This window comes from Typopeltis vanoorti, chromosome 24 (assembly GCF_054136105.1).
Source record: "Typopeltis vanoorti isolate ZY-2024b chromosome 24, IOZ_Tvanoo_1.0, whole genome shotgun sequence".
Lineage (NCBI taxonomy): Eukaryota > Metazoa > Arthropoda > Arachnida > Uropygi > Thelyphonidae > Typopeltis > Typopeltis vanoorti.
Genome location: NC_143572.1, coordinates 4,266,210 through 4,288,303, shown reverse-complemented (window position 1 = coordinate 4,288,303; position 22,094 = coordinate 4,266,210). Strand labels below are relative to the sequence as shown.

The window sequence follows — 22,094 nt, the reverse complement described above, 5'->3', positions numbered from 1 at the left end:
GAAGAAACAAGATAGCGTTCGGAAGGAATTTAGAACATAAGCCGGCAGATATTTAGATTCAGAGGAACTTGAGTTTTTTTTTTATGTCAGAAGAAAATTAATAGTATTCCGAAAAAAGGAATCGTGGAACTATTAAGTTTTAATGTGGAATAAGTATGTGGATAAATAAAAGAAAATATTGCTATATGCGTTTTAAACGGAATATTGGAGGAAACGCTAATTGAAAGATTTATAGGAGATTCCGAAAAGGAAATCGTAGAACTGTAATTTTGTTTTTTTATTGGAAGAATTAAGACTGTCGATAAGCATTTAGTGAATAAAAGAAGAATTTGCTATTTACGTTCTAAAGGAATGTTCGAAAAAATTCTGATTAGGAAGTTTCATCTGTATTAAGGACGCTGGATCTGATTATTATTTCTACTGAAGAAAAGAGACAGAATTAAGTTCGAAGAATTAATGTGTGCTACATGAGTGATGAGAAAGGATCCTGTAAAAATGAAGAATAGAGTCATATATCTTCTGAAAAGGGCCTTGACAGAGAAAGAAACTGGCTATGAACATTTTGTGATTGTGCAAACAAAGTGTTTAGTCTTAAGTGTAAGTTTTTTTTAAAAAGGCCTTGGATCCCATTAATTTGTAGTTAGTTATGTAATATTTGTTTGAAGTGTATATATATTGTTTTTGTTTTATTAAATGTGTTTATTTTGTATTTTGGTCGTGAGTCAGTGATTATTTGGATTCTGAAAGAAAGAGTTAAGATCATTGCACCAATTGGAGTGAACTCTTGTGCATATAACAACATATAGGTACATTCGGAAATAAATTAAAAATAATTGTTGAACAGAGATCATCTCTACGGTATGATTAATATTAAGATAATATTTATGAATATCATCTATATTAGTTAGCTGGTCATCTTTCTCCTTATATACCCTTCCACAACATTTTCTTTTTTTGCAGCTCATGCTTAATGATACTACTCATCCATCTAACTCTTACCTGATTTATCCTCCTGAATGACACAGTGTACCCCCCCCCCCCAATGCACTGTTGAACATCCTTCCCTAGCAGTTGGGGAAAGTAATCACATGATCACTTTCCCAACTGGAAAAAATATATAGCCACCTTAGTTATGGACAAGTATTCTGACCCTATAACGAGATTTAACACTCTCATACCCTGAGTCCCCTCCGTCACATTCTGCATTAAGTAATTATCTTTCAGTAAGTGTATAAATTGAGCCTCCGTAGCTCAGTCAGTATAAACGAAGCCTTTCGTCGGAAAGACCTGGGTTTGATTCCTGTCGGTGACACTAGGAACGCTTATCAGGTCTCTTTCAATGAAAGGCGAGTTAGCTGGTCTCATACGGAGGTAGGATTTTTTTATTCCCCCCACCCAGAAACTCAGGTTATTCGTTTACAGTCATGAAACACACAGATTACAGTCATGAATATTGTCCTTAGGGGATGCAGCAGCAAGGAGAGACGAACCAGCTACATTAAAATTCATCATGAACCTTCATTAGGGGACTCTACCCATCCTAAAGGGATGGATGAGATGAATCAATCAAGTGTATAAATTCCATTTCCTTCTTGCAACATGATAGAATTGCCTATAAATAATTATTTGCTTACACTCATTCTTTCAATTTTCTTTTTAGCTTTGGACCTCTTGTTTTCTTCTGTTTTCAATTTGACTGATCTCCTGCCGATTGAAAGACTAATTTCCACAGCCTTTCAAATCTTGCACTTTGTTCTGTGAAAGACAAGACTACGTGCAATGCCCAATTTCTTTATTCAGGTCTACATTTTCTCCTGAACTTCCACCACCCCACTTTCAGTATTATCACTGATATTTACATTTCTGGTCTTGTATCAATTCTCTCTATTCAATTATCATGTAATTCATTTCCTCCATGTTCACTTTCAAAGCATTTATTATGCACTCTCTCACCAGTTTTGTTCTCCTTCCACAAATCTTTCAAGTTTTGTGATGCATACATCTCCGAAATTTTACACTGCACAAAATCACACAAATTTAGCTTGCCCAACAAAGACATCTTGGCGACCTACATTGTTCTGCTATGCATAGGTGCCATACCAAGAATATATCTATATCTAAGGAAAGGTAATGTTTTACTTACATCTAAATAACTCAGTCTATCTTTATGAAACAAATGATGTCCACCCTTCAAAAAAGAAATACTCTTCAACCGAAACAGTTGAAGAATCAGGGTGACTACTGGAGTGTAACAATACTCTCTACTAGGGACTACTATCGTTTAATCTGTAGATTAATGATATACGAAATGATGTGGGGGAGGGGAGTATTCAATTGTTTGCTGATGATGCAAATCTGAAAAGGGAAACAGTTAAAGGTGAAGTAAAGATTCTCCATAATGCAATTTGCATATATTTAGTTCATTATGAAGATTTCAGTTTAGTGATATTAAGCTAACTTAACATTTTGAAATTTAAAGGTTAATTCTAGATTTTAATTTTTATAATTTTGCACTCTTCTAGCGTTTGCATTTGTACCTTTTCATGTTGTTGTTGTTTTTCTTTATGTTTACTTCATATCAATGTATGATTTCCTGCCACTGCCTTTGTTCTGTTTCTGTGATTTCTTTTTGTTTTTATTTCCTCCAATTGTTTTGTTTTATATCCCATGATTTCTGGTTGACCGAGTGGTTAGCGTATCCGCTCTCCAGACAAAAGGCTGCAGGGGTTCGAATCCTTCCATGGGCATGGATGCTTGTGATCGTCTGTGAAAATACTAGTGAGTGGTGGTGGGCAGTAGATGGCGTAGTGTGGTTGTGAATCATTGTACTTGGTGGATTGAGTGGTGGAGACAGACAGTTGTAGAGCAGGTGCCCTCCCTAGATGAGTTTTTGGACTCCCTGGAGGTGTCACGTAATAATAATAATGATTTCTCTCGTTTTATTTCCTGCAATTTTCTTTGTTTTATTTCCCGAGATTTCTTTTATTCTGTTTTCTACAATTTCTTTTGTTCTGTTTTCCATGACTTCTTTTGTTCAATTTTTCATTTTTGCTCTGTGTTCTGTGTCAACATACAACTTCCTGTCATTTGTTTGGTCAACGGATTATGATATTTGCTAGGAAATTCACTTTGCTATCATTACGTGACACCTCCAGGGAGTCCAAAGACTCATCGAGGGAGGGCACCTACTCTACAACACTCTGTCTCCCCCCACTCCTCCACCAACGCCATCTACTGCCCACTATCACCTAGCATTTTCAGAGACAATCAGAAGAATCCATGCCCATGCATGGATTCGAACCCATAGCCTTTTGGCTGGAGAGCAGATATGCTAACCACTCAGCCAACCAGGTTGGCAGGAAGGTTAAACATGTTCATTGCCAATCACGCGATATCGAGTGATGCGAGTTCTCACCGGCCGGCTGATCACGCGTTATCACGTGGATGTTGCTATCAAGTAAAAAAAATTTGGCCACCACATGAAATTCCAATTTTCAGCTTGACAATGAACGTGTTAAGCTTTTACTATTTGTAATAGTGAGCTTAAAATAGCACTGATTCTGTGGGATGCAGGCTGGGGCTATTTAGTAGTTCCTTACAGCACATCAATTTGTTATAGTGGTGTTTAATAAAATGCTTGTCTTAAGCATAACGCTTGCCATAAAACTTAATTATCTATGAAATCCCTTTTTGTGGTAAATGGTTACAGCCCTATAACATGATCCTCTAAACCAGCGATTTTCAACCGGTGTGCTGCGAGATTTATGAAAACAAATGAATTGAAAGAAATGATGTCGTAATTTGTGCATTTATTTATTAGTGCCTGGTCTTCCATCTTCTTGTGTGTGTAAATCAATTAAAATTATGCCTATTTTTTGCCAGATCACCAAAAAAATTAAAAGAATATATTTTTAGTGTGCCACAGAATTTTGATAATTAGTCTAGGTGTGCCGTGTTATGAAAAAGGTTGAAAATCACTGCTCTAAGCACATCTAGGAGTGTATAAAAGTGTCCTAGCATGCAACTTAGCATACTACAGACAGTTACAGTTACGATGATCTGTTCAACATGAGAGGTACACTACTATCATTATGGCAAATTAGGACAGGCAGACCATGCTGTGGACACTTTGTCACACAGAACTAAATCAGAAAAAAAAATTACAGTGTTGCACAGCAATTGGTAAAAGTCGGTCTATTTTAGGAGCAAAAACAAAACTAAACCATAAAAAGTAAATCTATAACTGTAAAGCTTTTTTTTTTAAATTCAGAGCATTAAAAGAGGCTTACAGTTATTCTGTCCATTACAATTTTGAACTGTTTCTACAACTACTAGATTGTCTACTGTCACATATAGTCTGACAAGTTTTATTGTGCTCTAAAGATGAAATCTAGATACGTATTTAGCTGATTTGTTCTACTTTACTTTACCCTTAATAATACTCAGATTTCTCTTCTTAGGCCACCTTGCATTTCTAACCTTTCCTGGCAAACACATCATATATATATACAGTATCCTCAAGTCACTAAGAAGTTGTTGGTGTCCTCTTCCATTTCCATTTATGGCACTACAATTTAAAACATATAAATCTGGAATTCTTCCACTTTAAAATGCTAATCTCACATTTGGGATAGTGTATGAAAAACTTCCATAGAGATGCTTTTGATGTTCTCCAGAAAAGGACATTCCTCTTAATAGATGATTCTAGAAGAGAAAATCTAGTTCCCATCAAGGAGATGACTCATTGTTCTCTCCCATCCAGTCATGTAATAAAAAATTCCTTTAGCATCTACTCTACAAAATCCATTTAGAAAAGAGATGTGTTTCTATTCTATCCCCATTTTTCTGCCTATTAACTAAACTTTTGTAATCCACAAATATTTAATCTCTCCTCATAGGGAGCACTGAGGATACTATATATATATACACACACACACACACACACACACACACACACACACACACACACACACACACACACACACACACACACAGTATCCTCAAGTCACTAAGAAGTTGTTGAGTGTCCTCTTCCATTTATGGCACTACAATTTAAAACACATAAATCTGGAATTCTTCCACTTTATAATGCTAATCTCACAATTGGGATAGTTTATGAAAAACTTCCATAGAGATGCTTTTGATGTTCTCCAGAAAAGGGCATTCCTCTTAATAGATGATTCTCACCCCCAATCAATGACTCCTTCCACTTTACCTTAACATTCTGCTCCTACTTTTTACTTTTCTCTAGGTTATTCATGGTGCTACACCATTAAACCAGCAACAATCACTCCTTTCATCTAAGTATGCAAAAATATAAGCAGCTACTCAATATCCTTACACACAGTTCAGCTTAAAACTTACTATACCAACTTCTTAACTCCTCCTTTTTCATTCCATCTATTTCTGTTCACAGGGACAGCTGGGACTTCTTATGAATATCATGAAAGTACTATATTTAAGTCTAATTCAGCATCTCAGTAGATACAAATAATAAGGTTAGAGCTGAACAGAAATGAGATATTATAAAGGGAGAAAAAAATCTTTGTTTTTCTCCTTAACTCAACTACACAGAGTTCCCATCATGAGAGGCCATCACTAGTCATTATTCACAAAGTGCATATTGCATCTCTATCCTTAAACTATTACAATGACAAAGAAGCACTCATGACTACTTGTTATTCCACTCATTCATCAATTCCAAGAAAAAAATCTAGTTCCCATCAAGGAGATGACTCATTGTTCTCTCCCATCCAGTCATGTAATAAAAAATTCCTTTAGCATCTACTCTACAAAATCCATTTAGAAAAGAGACGTGTTTCTATTCTATCCCCATTTTTCTGCCTATTAACTAAACTTTCGTAACCCACAAATATTCAATCTCTCCTCATAGGGGGCACTCCACAGACAAGTCACCATTTTAGTCACTCACATCTGAATCTTCTCTATCACTTCTGCATCCCCAAGAAACCCAAGTAAACAAATCTGTGTGCAATGTTTATTTCAAGATGATAAAATTTCTTATATTAAAATAATAATAATAATTACTGACCTTCAAAAAAACTGGACAGGCATCCTCCAGCTGTGGACAAGAGGACCAAAACCATTTTGGTAGGGGTCCAGTCTTAGCTGTAGAAATAAGGTAGCCCAGCGCTAAGGGCTGTTGGAGAAGCTGAAGAGGCTCTTCCTGGGTTTCTACATTTATGCTACCTGAACTCTGAAATATGAAAAGCACTTTATAGCATAACAATAGTGAAAGATAATAAAAAAAAAAGTCTTCCACTAATGGAATATATAGAATTTTCAAACGAGTTCTTTACTATATTATAACAATACATACTTGACATTTATATAAACTGGAAGTTTTTTTAACCATGGTACTCTGAATAGTATAGAAACCTTGAGGACATGTCTGATCTACTTTGAAGCATAAAAGTTGTGTAAGCTTTTCAAAGTACTGTTTCCAAAAATTCACTCATTAAAAAAAACGACAGCATTATTATTAAATTTGACAGACTCCTGAATAACTTTGATAGGTATTAATTTTAATACTCATTTAATGACGAAGCACTCATGACTGTTTCTGGGTTGCCAGAAACAGTCACAAGTGCCTATCAATTAAATTCTGTAATTCATAACCGTTCATTCTTTCCTCATAATGAATGCTACACAGAACAGTCTCCATTTTTCTCACTTGCCTATTGATTCACTCCAACACTTCCACATCCCCAAAACACTCAGGCCAACAAAATCTGTGTGCTATAGGCAGAAGTAACCGCATCAAAGAAGTGTAAATAGGAATAATAACTTCTATATCTCTATTTATCAGTATTCTTCAACATTCAAGTGATCCTCTGAGCTGCTATGTACAATTTTGCAGGATGTCTCCTGACTTTCAACTCCTTGCCTATATCATTCCCACATTTCTAGTCTCATCAATTTCCTGTAGTACTGTTCTATAAATGTAATACACAGCTTGTAATATTTTCATCCCAGAGTACATAACCATATAACTAACAGTCCACCATGATCTCCACATCTCTAGTCTCATAAATTTCCTGCAGTCCTATTCTATAAATGTAATACATAGCTTGCAATCTTTTCATCCCAAAGTGAATAACCTTACACACAACTTATGATTATTATTTTTCATCTATTACTGCTGGTCTATTTAAATCATCCTGTAGTATCTTTACTATTATTTATATGGGCACTCCATGGAGTCAAAAGACTCATCAGAGACCCACTCTATTCATTAACACAATACCTATCGTACATCTCCTTAAACCTATTCACTATTGGTGTGCTCACAATCAATAGTGAATAGGTTTAAGGAGATGTACGATCTCTGGCAATCCATTCCACTCATTCACCACTCTCCAAGAAAAGAACCTAGTCTGCACACCCTTACTAACCACATTCTTTGACAGCTTCCAAGTGTGACCTCTTGTTTTCTCCCTACTCCCCATGTACTGAAAATTTCTTCTGTGTCAATTTTACAGTATCCTTTTAGTAACTTATAAAGTTTCTATCATGCTCTGCAACACCTTCAATCCATCCTCATAGGGAAACATTCCACAGATCTGTCACCAGCTTGATCACTCATCTCTGAATCCTCTCTACAATCTCCCGATTGCCAAGAAACACAGCTGATGAAATCTCTGAACAGTAGTCAACATATGGTTGAATCATAGCCTTATAAAAAGGAATAATAACCTCCTTATCATTACTTGTCAATGTGCTCTTCAGCACCCAAGTAATCCTTTGAACTAGTGTGCCAACTCTAGCAATATGTCATCTGAATTTCAAATCTCTATCCACCACCACCCCACCCCTGATCCTTAGCCTCATCAATTTCCTGTAAACTAGTACCATTCAATATGATACAAAGTGTGTAATCTTTTCATCTTTAAGTGCATTACCTTACATTGAATTGACAATCACAGTCCTATGCCCACACTGCCAATTTATTTAAATCATCCTGTAAGATACCTACATCACCTTTATCAATTATTGCCCTTCCTAGTTTTGCATCATTGACAAACAACTGAGTGCCCCCCCAGACTTCAAATCTTCTGCTATATCATTAATATACAAATTCAAGAGTAATGGGTCACTCCACTAGTCACCCTTATTTCCCTTGATTCCACTCCACCATAAACCACCCTCTGATGTCTATCAGCCACTATCCAATATCCACTATCCATGCCACTAGTCTCATATCCATTCCCATTTGCTCTACTTATATAATAGCTTTCCATGTAGTATTCTGTGAAATGCCTCTGCAAAGTCCAGCAGTACCATGATGTAACCATTTCCTTTATCCAATTCTGTTATCCTAGTATAAAATAAATTACTTAATTTATTTTATAATAGGATAACAGGATTACTGAAGCAGGACCTAACTTTTACAAAGCCATGCTGCCCCCTATAAAGTATCATATTCCAATCCACTCATTCCTGAATTTTAATTTTAACCAACTTTTCCAATACTTTAACCACCACTCCAGAGATACTATTTGGTCTGTAATTTGCTACTTCTGTCTTGGAGCCACCTTTATGTAATGGAACTATCTTACCCTCTTTCCACTCCCTTGGAACCTTGCCAGAGCTAAAACTTAGATTAAACAACTTCATCAAGAGGCAGCACTGCTGATTTACTTGCACATTCTCGTAGCACACAAGCAAGCATACTGTCCAGGCCCACTGCTATATTCACATTGATATTTTTCAAAATACTGAGTACCTCCAGTTCATCTACCTCAATGCTCACATCAGTCTCCGCCACCTGAGCAACAGCAAAGTCACCACCTGGATGATATACCCTTGCAAAGTGATCACTTAGTAACTGAACTATTTCTTCCACTTCTGTCACTTTCCTACCATTAGCAGTGAGTAAAGTTATCTTTCCGTAATCATTCTTTCTGTTACTTGCTACATAATGAAAAAAAAAAACTTTTTTGGATTTACTTTGGCCTGCTTAGCTAATTTTCTCTCAAAATCTGATTTAGCCTTCTTACCATACTAGTTACCCTTATTGCTTGTGCTTTATACTGCTCATGGGCATACTGATCACCTTGTTTATATTTCTTCCACAATGCTGCTTTTTTTTTTTTTTTTTTTTTTTTTTAAACAGCCCTGCTTTATATTTCTAGTCATCCACTTAATCCCTACTCTGTTTATCCTCCTGACCATGGGTATGCATTCTAATACTGCCTCACTTAAACAATCCTTGACCACTTCCTATGTACTAATGATATTCATTCCATGTAGTTTCTTCTGCCAAGGCAATGTTCCAAGTTGCCTCCTAAGTTTGTCATAACTGCCAGCTTTGTAGTTCAGCATAAACCCTTTCTTGACTGAAATTTCCACATGTACAGCAACCTACTGGACAGGACTACATGGTCACTTTACCTGATAGGAGGTAGAGTTACTACTGGTTATAGATAGATCTTCTGATTCTATTACCAGTCCCAACATTCTCAAACCCCTGTTCCCTTCCAACATGTGCTGTTTCAGGTAATTATCCCTTAGTAAGTGCATAAGTTCCATTTACATTTTGCCATGTGCCCTTTCCTCCTTCAATTCTATATCCCCATAGTTGAAGTCTCCCATGATAATTGTTCAGCGTGCACTCATTGTCTAATCTGCTGATGCATGTTGTCCACATTTTCTTCTGGAACCACAGGTCTATAGCCAACAATATATTTTGTTGGCTATAGACATATCACACCAGACAGTATCACACCCTCCATATCACACCAGACAGCCTCAAATGAACCATTTCCATCAGATCTAAAATCTTCCTTAACTTCTATTTTTGTTGCTTGAAGTTCTTTAGCTGTCATTAATAATACCTCTCCTCCTGCCCTATTTATTCTATTTTCTTTGAAAATACAATATCCATTACATTCTATCCCTATAATTATATCATTCTCTGACAACCAGGACTTGCTGATGCCAATAACTTTTAGCCAAGCTGAGTTGACCAATGCTAAAAACTCCTCTCCTTTATTTCTGATACTCGGGCATTCATATACATGCATTTACCCTTACATAAATGCCATTACCTGCCTATTCAGATTCGAAATCTGAGAAACTGCACTCAGTTCTTCATAATAATTCCTGCATTCATACTTATCTATCCCAGGACACATGCTTGATTGCTTCCCCCTTAATAATTCTAGTTTTCCTGGTTTTGCACTTCCAAACTCTTACTGAACAAGCACCTAACTCCAAAACCATTTAAGTGCAGTCCATCAGGCCTATACAGGTTCTTATATCTATCAAATTCACTCCACTCATCTATAAACTGCACACCATTCTTCCTGCACAACCTTCTCACTGACTCATTAGCAATCATGACCCTTCTTTTAATTCTATCCTGTCATACTGAGGCAGCAGACTCACAATCTTTACTTTCTTACTCTTCATTTTTGCTTCTTCTAACAACTCTTTCATATCTTCTTTCACTGCATATTTCTCACCTTTTAAATCATTTGTGCCTGCCAAAACAATTAATTCCTTTGCTTCTTTCTTCACTTAAGGCTTCACTAACATCATTTATCTTCGCACCTGGAAAACAAGCTTTCGTAACACTATCTCTTTTCTCCTAGTTAACTGCACATTTGTGCTTTTCTTATTCATTCTTTCTTTCATTCTCTGTCCTTCATTTTTTCAGTTGATCGAGCTCACATTTTGTCCTGTGAAGGAGTCCAAGTGAGGGTACAATTTCTTTCTGTGCTAGCATTTCATCATCCACATTATTACTTTCAACCACTTCCTTCAAACTCTCATTTGTATTTCATGCACTATTATTCACTGCTTTCGCTACGTTCTCCACAACACTTTGACAATCCTGCCCTATATTCATATCAATCACTTCATTCTTTTGCTCCAGACATGACTTGCATTTCTTATACTCACCTACAAAGCATTTCTGACAAATGTTGAAATTAAACTAAATTTATTATGACAAATGTTATCTCCATTCTCACTCTTATACCACTCACTCTCAGCATGGAATTTGGTTAAGTATCACCAGAAAAAAGTAGATATCTCCCCCCACCATCATTTATATAACCACAGTAATAAACTTTAATGAAAGTACAGATATTTTGTACTAAAATAATAGTACATCATCAGTGTGTAGAAACAAGCAAATTAAAGAACAGGAATACATGGTACATACAATAATCAGTTTACCAATTAAAAAGTTGCTGTGAGCTAGAAATCAAAATTAACATAATAAATAATATTAAAGCTAGATTAAGATTACACTGGGTTTTTTTATTGACCAATGAATTTAATGATAAATTATGCCAACAAGTTTCACCAACTGGGCTGTTTGGCTTCTTCAGGGCATATAAATGGTAGTGACAACTCAAAGTCGCTAGTACATAGAACATACGTATAAAATATAACAATATTAAAAACACACGTAACGTCATATGCATGGAGAGTGTATTTCATTAGTTATTGTTGTGTGTGCATGCTCTGTAGTTTGCAGCGAAATTAAATTCTGGAAAGCTAAGCGAGCTTATTAAGGTTTTCCATATGTTGGGAGGATCATTCATTGATTTCTGTTTAGGCTGCTTTCAGAATGGAGAACCACTGTGGCTTCTTTGAAATTGCAACACCAGAAATTTTCTTCTAGATAAGGCATGGAACTTTTGTCCCATTCAATGGTGTGGCTTGTGTTGAAGAAGTGGAGAGCTAATGCAGAACTATCTATTCTGTTGTTTTTAACATCCTCTACGTGTTCCTTTTTTTTTCTTATTTCAAGACTTCTCGATGTCTGACCTACATAGTTTAGACCATAAGAGCAATCAATTCGTTATTAATTAATTTTGTTATATTTTATATGTTTCTTCTATGTACTAGCGACTTTGAGTTGTCTTTAACGTTTGTATGCTCTGAAGAAGCCACAGTGGTGGCTTCTTCAGGGCATTTCACCAGTTGGTGAAACTTGTTGGCATAATTTATCATTATATTCAGTGGTCAATAAAAAAACCCAGTGTAATCTTATTCTAAAATTAAGTTAGTGGTCAAAAAAATATACTCACAATGAACAGACTCGATGGGACAATGAAACACCAGGTACGTTGTTTTGAGAAACTCAAATGTAAGAAAGCTACGCTCTTAAACCATCTCACGTTTTTAAAAAGATGCAGAAACTTCAACATCATTCCTAAATTTCTAGTTATAAAAGAAAAATTCCACTCAAGAAAGGCTAAACGAATATATTTCAAAACGGTCCTGGCATTATTACGTGATAGGATACAAAATATCAGATAAGAACTTAGCAAAATAGATTTAACATGCTTCCGACTTTATGAAGACATTTCGAAAAACATAGAGACTGACTTATGGACACTTCTTGATAACATGATACATAATAGTTTCAACAAGCTTTTTCTTATCAGCAAAAAAAGTCAAATTAAGAAATTTAATACGTTATATGAAAGAAGTCAAAACTCTAAACCCAGCCTGCCTGAGGACAAAGTAATCTTTAACCTCTCTGACCATTCCTTAACACAACCAGAAGTCAGCATACTAAAAAAAGGATTTAATTTTGCTATCGCACTTAACCATATTCCAAAGGTCGACATTATTTCCAACATAGAGACAGCACTCTCGTCTTTGTTCGAAACAATAGCCAATGATCTTAGATTAAAGAGCGCTGTTATCCTTTCTTCGTCAAGACCACCAAACCAAAATATAACAGCTTCAGAAAAGAGAGCTCTCTCTCCAACTTGAAGAAGGACAAACAAATCATCATGTTAAAGGCAGACAAAGGAAACTCGACAGTTATCCTCAACACCAAAGACTACATAGCTAAGATCACAGAGTTACTCTCAGATATATCAACTCATTGGATATTAGATTCAGACCCTACATGGAAAAACCATGAGGCCACTAATAATTTATTACATAATATGAATAGTTGATCTACAGATCTACAACGGAGATTGAAGTCATTGCACCCAAGTGACACCAAGATGATATGGTTCTTCTAAAGTTCACAAAAGTGGAGTCCCTCTACACCCCCATAGTAGATGAAAGCAATTCTCCAACCTACCTATTGTCTAAAACCTTGCCTATCTCCTAAAGGATCATATTAGAAACTCTGATACCCAAATAAAGAATTCAATTGAAAAATATCTCAGTTTATGAAACAGATATTCTTGCAAGCCTGGACGTGGTATCTTAATTCACCAACATCCCAGTAGAAGAAGTTATCAACATTTTACACAATCTGTATCCTCAAGATACTGCTAACCTCTTCAGTCATTGCCTCAAATCATCATCATCATCATCATCAAATTCCTGCCATGTACCCTCAAGGGGTGTACAGGATATGACAGTATTACATGAAAAAATTACATCATTACTAACTTCCTATCTACAATTTTCCTCCAAATCAGTCTGTTACTTGTCAAGAATCCGACATTATCAGATCTTATATTTCTATCGTCTAAGGCACTTTGTACTGTATCAATCCACCTATATCTTGGTCTTCCTCTGGGTCGTTTTGCTGCCAACCTGGCAGAGAACACTTGCTTTGCTAATCTTTCCTTGTCCATTCTGTTTAAGTGACCATACCACCTGAGATTAGCTCTGCTAACGCATTCCTGGATGCTAACAATGTCAAGTTCTTTCCTAATATCCTCATTTTTAATATGATATTGCCATTGATGCCATCTGTTCACGCCTCTAATCTTTCTCAGGACTCTCATATCTGCGGTCTCTAGTCGTTGGTCAAGTGTTTTACTTCTGACCCAGCTCTCAGATCCATAAGTTAAAACTGGTTTGAACACTGTCTTGTATACAGCTAATTTAGTGTTCCGACTAATTTCTTTCTTATTCCATATGAATTTATTCAATTGACTTCCCACCATACCAGCTTTGCTGATTCTGTTGTCTATTTCTATATTTAATTTACCATCTTCAGTAAAAATCGTACCTAAGTAGCTGAAATGTTTTACTTGTTCCACAGGTTCTCCATTCACAACACAGTTGACATTTTCAATGATTCTGCCTATTTTCATTGTCTTTGTCTTTTTATTGCTGACCGTCATACCATATCTATTACAACTATCTATCCCAATGGCTTTAACAGGCCTTTAAGGCCCACAACCTTCCAAGCATGCTTCGATTTCGTTACCGAAGTACGAGGATAGAATGGTCACTCCTATGCCTCAAGGCATTCTTGGCTGTAGATCCGTGTGTGTTCACGGGGTCGGTTTGCCTGCTTGCGGGATGAAAAACACCAGATAAACTGGCGGAAAAAACCCTACTGTCCACGCCCAAGACCGGCTAACTTGGCTATGGCTGAGGAAGATCCTTCAGCTCCTCACGTCTCCGATGGGAATCGAACCTAGGCCTCTCCTTCCCCAGGCATATGGTTGCGAAGCGCAAAGCCACTAGGCTAACCACGCGGACTATCTATTACAACAGCTATTCAATTTAGTCAGAGAATCTTGCAGACTTGTAGCGGATTTATTTAGAAGTATAACATCATCCGCATAAAGAAAAGAGCTGACATTAACATCTCCAATTTTGATATCAGGTTTAATACCACATTCCTTCATAATGTGATCCATATAGCTAATGAATAACAGAGGGGATAATGTACATCCTTGTCTCACACCAGATTTAACATTAAACCATCTTCCTGTACTTCCTTCAATTCTAACTGCTGACTTACAACTCAAATAAAGACTAAGTATTGCTTGATATAATGCCCCATTGACACCATATAACTGCAGCGTATTGAATAGCTTCTCTCTTGGCACCTTGTCATATGCCTTTTCCAAATCGACAAAACTTAAATACAGATCTTTGTTGTATTCCCATGCTTTCTCGACTATTTGTCGTAAAGTGAAGATCTGATCCTGACAACCTCTATTTGGCCTGAATCCAGCTTGTTCTTCACCAAGCTTTTCTTCCACAATTCTTCTCAACCGTTTCTCAAGTATACTTGCATAGATCTAGCCAGGAACACTCAGTAGGGAAATACCTCTGTAATTCTCACATTCAGTTTTATTTCCCTTTTTATACATGGGTACTATGAGAGCTCTACTCCAATCATCGGGAATTCGTCCCTCTGTCCAGGCTTTCTGAACTATGCAGTGCAGCCACTGTAAGACTTTTATACCACCATACTTCAGCATTTCTGGTCGAATATCATCTACTCCTGCTGCCTTTCCACATTTCAAGCCTTTGATGGCTTTTTCTACTTCAAGTATGGATATGTATTCCTGACTGCATGCCTGGTCAGTGTTTTTTATCACTGTGCTGTCATCACTGCTTGTTTCGTTTAGCAGTTTTTCAAAGTAATTACTCCATACTTCAAGGATATCTTTTTCTCCTCTTTTCATGTCACCTTTATCATCTCTAACTCCTTTTACAGCACTCTTTCCTCCATTCCTACTTCTTCAACAACCTCCAGAATATTTTGCCACCCTCTTGATATTTATTTTCTATATTCTTGCCAAAGTCCTCCCATGACTTTTTTGTTTAGCTAGTTTTACACACTGTTTAGCTTTCTTACATTTGTTTCTGTATTCTGTAAGAGTAAAAGCTGACTTATTTGCCCGGGAACTTTTGATATGCTTTCTTCTTTTCCTTCACTGCCTCTTTAACTTCCTGTGTCCACCAGGGAGGTCTGATTTTTTTATCCTTGCACACAACCTCACCACATGCCTCTCTGGCAGAATCAATCAATGTTTTCTTCAGAGTTTGCCACTGAATCTCCAAGGTTTGATTCCTGTTCTCAAACTCTTTCATTTTCTTTTCAATAATCTTTCTGTATTTTAGTCTACAGTTCACATCTGAGAGCTGCTCAACTTTTATTCGCTTTAAAACTTTCTTACATGATATTCTTTTCAATATGAAATTCAATTTTATCCTGCTCAAGACTAAATAGTGATCACTTCCAATTTCAAATCCTCTGTACACTCTGGTGTCCTGCAGCAGGGAGAAAACATCACTATCAACAATAACTTAGTCAATGAGACTTTTCTTATTCCTAGCCTCTTCTCTCCATGTGAATTTGTGCACATTTTTATGTTGGAACATGGTGTTAGTAATAACCAGTCCATGTCCTGAGCAGAAATCCAACAGATATTTGCCATTATTATTAGCTTTGCTCTTTTATCAATTTTCCCAAAATATTTTTGTATGTCTCACAATCATTTCCTATTCTGCTATTTAGATCCCCAACAAGGACCAACTTTTCCTTTTTCATTGTGTCAGTTGCTTTTTCTAACGCCTCAAAAAATTCCTCCACTTCTACCTTAGTAGAACCTTCTGTGGGACCATAGGCACAAATAAGTCTCATTGTCCAGTTCCCCATTCTCATATTTGCCCACATTACTCTACTTGAGACTGACTGCCATTCAAGAAGATTAGCCTCGTATTTTGTGTTGAATACTATGGCTACTCCTTCTTTTCCTTGATTGTCATTGCCTGAATATAACATTTTGTATTTATTGCTCAGAAAGATCTCGCCAGTTTTGGTCTTTTTTGTTTCAGTCACCCCTATTATGTCGATCTGGTACTTATCTAATTCCTCAGCTAGCTCCATTTCTTTGCCATTCAGGCTTCTTACATTGATAGTACCGATCTTTAACTCTGGTGATGTTGAGTTGGGGTTTATTTTCAGATTTGTTCCAGTAGCTGACTTTTCGCTGTTTGCCCTGGTTCCCTGGCGAAAACAACGAGGGCCTTGTTTAACCGGGCGATGCCCCAGCCGGCATGAAATTTTGTCATGTTGTACCATCATTCTACATTTTGGTTTAACCAATAAGAATACAATTTGGTCGGCTAAATCCCTAATTGCCAGCCCATCATCGTCCGTTCAGTATCCAAGTAGATACCCAACAGGGTGCATTCCTTCAATCAGAAAATCAAATTCACTTTGGAACTTGAGAAGGATAGACAATTACCATTTTTAGATACCCTATTCAAAAAACAAGCAGATGGACATATCAGCCTTAAAGTCTACCGTAAACCTACCCATACTGGACGTTATCTTCACTTGTCTACTCACCACATTTCTCAAAAACTTAGCATCATATACATGTTCAAAAATAGAGCCACCAGCATCATATCAGAAGAAAAAGACCTCCAGAATGAATTAACTCTTATATCACAGACCCTGGTAAACAACGGCTATCCCAGAAATTTAATTAAAAAGATTCCCCATAGCTATCTCACACACAACAACAAACTACAAAGACTCGATATAAATCCTCAATTGCCATCCCTTATGCAGGAACAGTGTCAAAAAATATTGCAACACTCTTCAAACCTTATGATATTAGAGTAACTTTCAAACCGATCAAGACGATCCGGAACATATTAAGGTCACCAAAAGACAGCAATGCCTTCTTCAAATACGCTGGAGTATAACAACATCTCTTGTTCTTGTGTTCTAAAGTATATAGGTCAGACATCAAGAAATCTTGAAATAAGAAAAAAGGAACACATAGGGGATGTTAAAAACAAAGAATAGATAGTTACGGATTAGCCCTCCACTTCTTCAACACAAGCCACACCACTGAATGGGACAAAAGTTTCATGCCTTATCTAGAAGAAAATTTCTGGTGTCGCAATTTCAAAGAAGCCACAGTGGTTCTCCGTTCTGAAAGCAGTCTAAACAGAAATCAAGGAATGATCCTGCCCAACACATGGAAAAACCTTAATAAGATCGCTAAGCTTGTGAGAATTTAATTTGACTGCAAACTACAGAGAGTGCACACACAATAATAACTAATGAAACACACGCTCCATGCATATGACGTTACGTGTGTTTTTAATTTTGTTATATTTTATACGTTTGTTCTATGTACTAGCGACTTTGAGTTGTCTTTACCATTTGCATGCTCTGAAGAAGCCAAACAGCCCAGTTTGTGAAACTTGGCATAATTTATCATTAAATTCATTGGTCAATAAAAAACCCAGTGTAATCTTATTCTAAAATTAAGTTAGTGGCCAAAAAAATATACTCACAATATTAAAGCTATTTTTTGATGTTTACATAAAATGAGAATCTCCCAAACTTTTGGGAGAGATGATTATTCTGATTCAGGTTAGGCCATTGTAAAAGGGCTTCACAACTCTCTTTGAAAATGCCATTCATATTTAAAGCTGCTTCTATGGAGAAGACAAGCTTCATCCCACTAGACACTGTGTTTAGTGTATACTATGCCAGACCAGATGTTTGAGGTTTCATGTATTCAATGTAGCATATAATGTATAATATAATTAAAAAATTTACAAATCTTTTTAAAGATTTTTAAACATCTTCAAGATTAAAAAATATCTGAATATAAATGCCGGCTTGGTTAGCCGAGTGGTTAGCATATCCGGTCTCGAGCCAAAAGGCTGCCGGTTCGAATCCAGGCTTGGGCATAGATGATGAAGTTAGATTTGCATATTTGGAAATTTAAAAATATGCATATTTCATAAAATGTACTGTCGAAAAATTTCCCCAAAAAGAGTAAGTGGAAATAACTAAATGCAAAGATGAAAGACAGTAGATACAAAAAAGATGTCACTATGTTTTTCTAATTAATTTCAAAGGATTAATACATAATAATTAAAAAGATGATTTTTTCAATTATATTTAAAAATGTTGTACTTTGTAGACAATTGAAATGTTGCTTGAGTGGACTGAAAATTAAACAGTAGTTATATTAGAATAAAACTTAAGCTTGAAGGAAACTTGATCATATTTCTTTGCAATGAATTCAAATGAATTACACACTGATATTTGTGAACTCTAAATTGTTAGAAAAATTAGCTGGCTTAATGATACATACAATTCCTCCGTAGCGCAATTGGAAGAACGACGGTACATTGCGCCCTTCGATTGGAATAGGCCTAAGTTCGATTCTCGTCGCGACGGGAGGAATCTTTATCTGGTCGATTTCAATCGATGGTGAGTTAGCCGATCTCATACGGAGGTAGCAGGGTTTTTTCTCCCGGAAACTCGGGTTTTTCATCCCGCATACATACAAATCGGCCCTTCAGAACACACGCAATTTACAGACAAAAATTACTAGTTGTGGTAGTGTTGGAGGTGGGCGGTAGATGGCGTTGATTCGTAGTAGAGGTAAGATGTAGAGACAGTTGAAGATGTCCTCCCGCGATGAGTCTTCGGACTCCTTGGAGGTATCAGGAATAATAATAATAATAATACAACCAAAAATAATAAAAATCAATGCTGATGAAACTGAACACATTAATCATTACATCTGCCAGGTATGATGAATATCAGTGGATGAAATATGATGAAAGAAATCACCAGATAAACGATGCTTGGCATGACTTAGTAAACATTCAATAGCTAATTATTGCTAAGCTTAAAAATAAAATATTTTAATTGATGGATTTTCCCTATTACTGAAATACAGCCATGAAATTAACCAAATGTAAAGGAAATTCAAAACCTAAGAATAATTTAATTTAGTGTGGGAAAATGTATGATTAACATCAACAAGACTGTATCTGAAACGCTTGGATGAGAAAGCAAACCAAAATCTCTGGAAAAACAGAAGTGAAATGTCCAAAGTGCAATGGGTTAGGCATGTTGCTTAAAAATGAAATCAATGATGGACAAAAGAACTACTGGACCCTGAAAGATAAAATAACCACAACGCTGAACAAAACTGTACTGGACTGATGAACGAATCATCAGATTTTCAGGAGCAACACAGGAAAGAAAAGCTATGAAAGACAGTGTTAGGAAAGATCTATCATTATTTATTATATAATTGGGGCTCAACAAATATGCTTGCCCACTCGCCCGTGGCGAGTAGCTGCAGACAGACTGGGCAAAATAGAATATTTTTCTTTAATAAAAAATAAATTTATAAACAAAATATTTTTAAAGAAAAAGCATACAACATCACTAATCACATTACAGAACTCCTATTGACGTTTTTTGGACATATTAAAAAATGGAAAGGGAGGGAGAGTCTGGGGAAAGTAAATTTTTTGCATGATGAGTAGGATTTTCCAAAATTTGTCAAGCTGTATATATAATGATAACATATCTTTACAATGTATACCTAATAAAGCTCACTCTTCAAATTCACTAAAAATAGTTTGCATTTTAAAGAAACTTACCCTTGTTGGTCCACCTGGATGGAAAGGTGAATGCCTACCGCCTATCCCTCCACTTGGACTACAGGGTTGTGAAATGGAATCTCTTCGTGGTGATGCTCCAGGACTCTGGGTTGGACTTTCTGTCCATCGGAAGATATCATTAATATCCTGACCAACAGTTATATCATCATCATTTAAAGCTTGAAAGATATCATCATCACCTAGGGTTGTGGACAAAGGATCGATGTGCTCTTGTTGAAATGTTGCTTGAGTGGACTGAAATTGAATACTGCTATATTAGGAAAAAATTTAAACTTCATGGAAAATAACATTTCTTCATGAGGAATAATTTGTATAGGAAGTTCATTTTAAAATACAGAGTTTGACTTCATAATTCAGTCAATTCTTACTATAGCAAACATGCTTGCTATAACAAACTATTTCTGTGGTCCTATAAAAGTTTGTTATAGTATGAGTCAACTGAATTTATTATAACAAAACAAGTGATATACAACAAAATACAAAATTGTATACAAAAATGGTGCTGGAAGTGGTTACCGATCCCCTAAGTTCAGGCCTACTGCTGCTACAATGTCCTGCAAGAATAATGGACTGAATAATTTTGTACACAGAAAATGTCAATTTTCACCATATGCAATGGACTTTTGTGAAAAATATGGGGTTTTCTGAACACCATAGATAATTCTGATTATTAATATACCCAGTGAGATGAAACCATGCTTCATCAATAAAAAAAGAAAAGAAAAAAGTTGTCTAACATTGAAATCTATTATGGACAACAGCCTTAAGCCAATTACTGTAACAGAATCTAACAGCATGAATGGTAGGCTACAATTTGTGCATCACATGTATGTGATATACAGGGTGTTCGGGATAAATTTGACATATTTATAATTAATTATATTTTTCCGTAAGTTACATGTATTAACACACACTTCTCTTCATTTAAAAGTTTGGACCCTTCTTCATTCATATACAAGATGTCAGAAAGGATGGATAGCTGGAACCCACCTGAATCATGGAAGAGAATAACTTGTATCATGATGATTCGTGCCCGCCATCAAAATAAGGATATTACGACTGCTGCCCAATGCTCCCTGAATACAGTAAAAACAATCAGGCATGAACTAGAGACTTGCAATGGTGACTACGAGGATGTAGCAAGAAGAAAGATCCCTAGCAGACGATCTGATTGCGTTCGTACAGCAGAATTCCTCGCAAATCTGCAGGAACAGGTGTTGAAGAACCCTGGCATTGGAATTCGGGCTTTGTTCGTGGAGTTGCTAACTGTAGTCAAGCCCTGGATAACAAGGGTAGCCAATGGTAGGCCGTTTGTATGGCAGCAGGATTCGGCCCCTTGCCACACCTCTGGGAAAAGTCAAAAATGGTTGTCTGAAAATTTCTACGACTTCACCAGTCCAAATGTTTGGCCTCCAAACTCCCCAGACCTTAACCCCATGGATTATTTTGTATGGGGCGCAGTTGAAAAAGACACCAATCGCACTTCCAGTAATACAAAAGCCCAGTTAATGGATAAAATTAAAACAGTTTTTGCGGCCCTTCCCAGGGAGACTGTAGCATCAGCTTGTTCGAGGTTCCGAAGCAGAATTGAAGCTGTGATCGATGCTAATGGTGGTTATTTTGAGTAAATCTTGTTGATAGTATTGTAATTAACTCTGCCTGTAATGTTTTTTTGTCAATTCATTAAATTTAATAGATACAAAGAAGATTTTCTTTTTCCTTACGAAACTGTCAAATTTATCCCGAACACCCTGTACTTGTAGATGGTGTAGTTTTATGTGTACCCCCCATATTCTTCTTCTTCTTGCGAGACAGTTATCACAATGATTTTTTTATTTATTTTTATTTTTTGGGGGGAAGAGGGGAGAGGAGAGGAAAAAGAATGAAATAATCTGAACTTGCATCATCTAGTGTGTTGCCCATCAGAATCCTTT

At 36.4% G+C, this 22,094-nt stretch overlaps 1 protein-coding gene across 1 annotated transcript in view; it reads right to left on the bottom strand.

Annotated features, from left to right (window-relative positions):
* LOC150092894 (mediator of RNA polymerase II transcription subunit 13-like) overlaps positions 1-22,094 on the bottom strand; it is a 557,023-nt gene that overhangs the window by 36,878 nt on the left and 498,051 nt on the right. Inside the window, exons 24-25 of the mRNA XM_090414065.1 lie at positions 20,140-20,394; positions 6,053-6,217 (exon numbers count right to left, since the gene is read on the bottom strand). Of these exons, the coding sequence (XP_090270191.1) occupies positions 6,053-6,217; positions 20,140-20,394 (420 nt within the window). The remainder of the gene's footprint in view (positions 1-6,052; positions 6,218-20,139; positions 20,395-22,094) is intronic.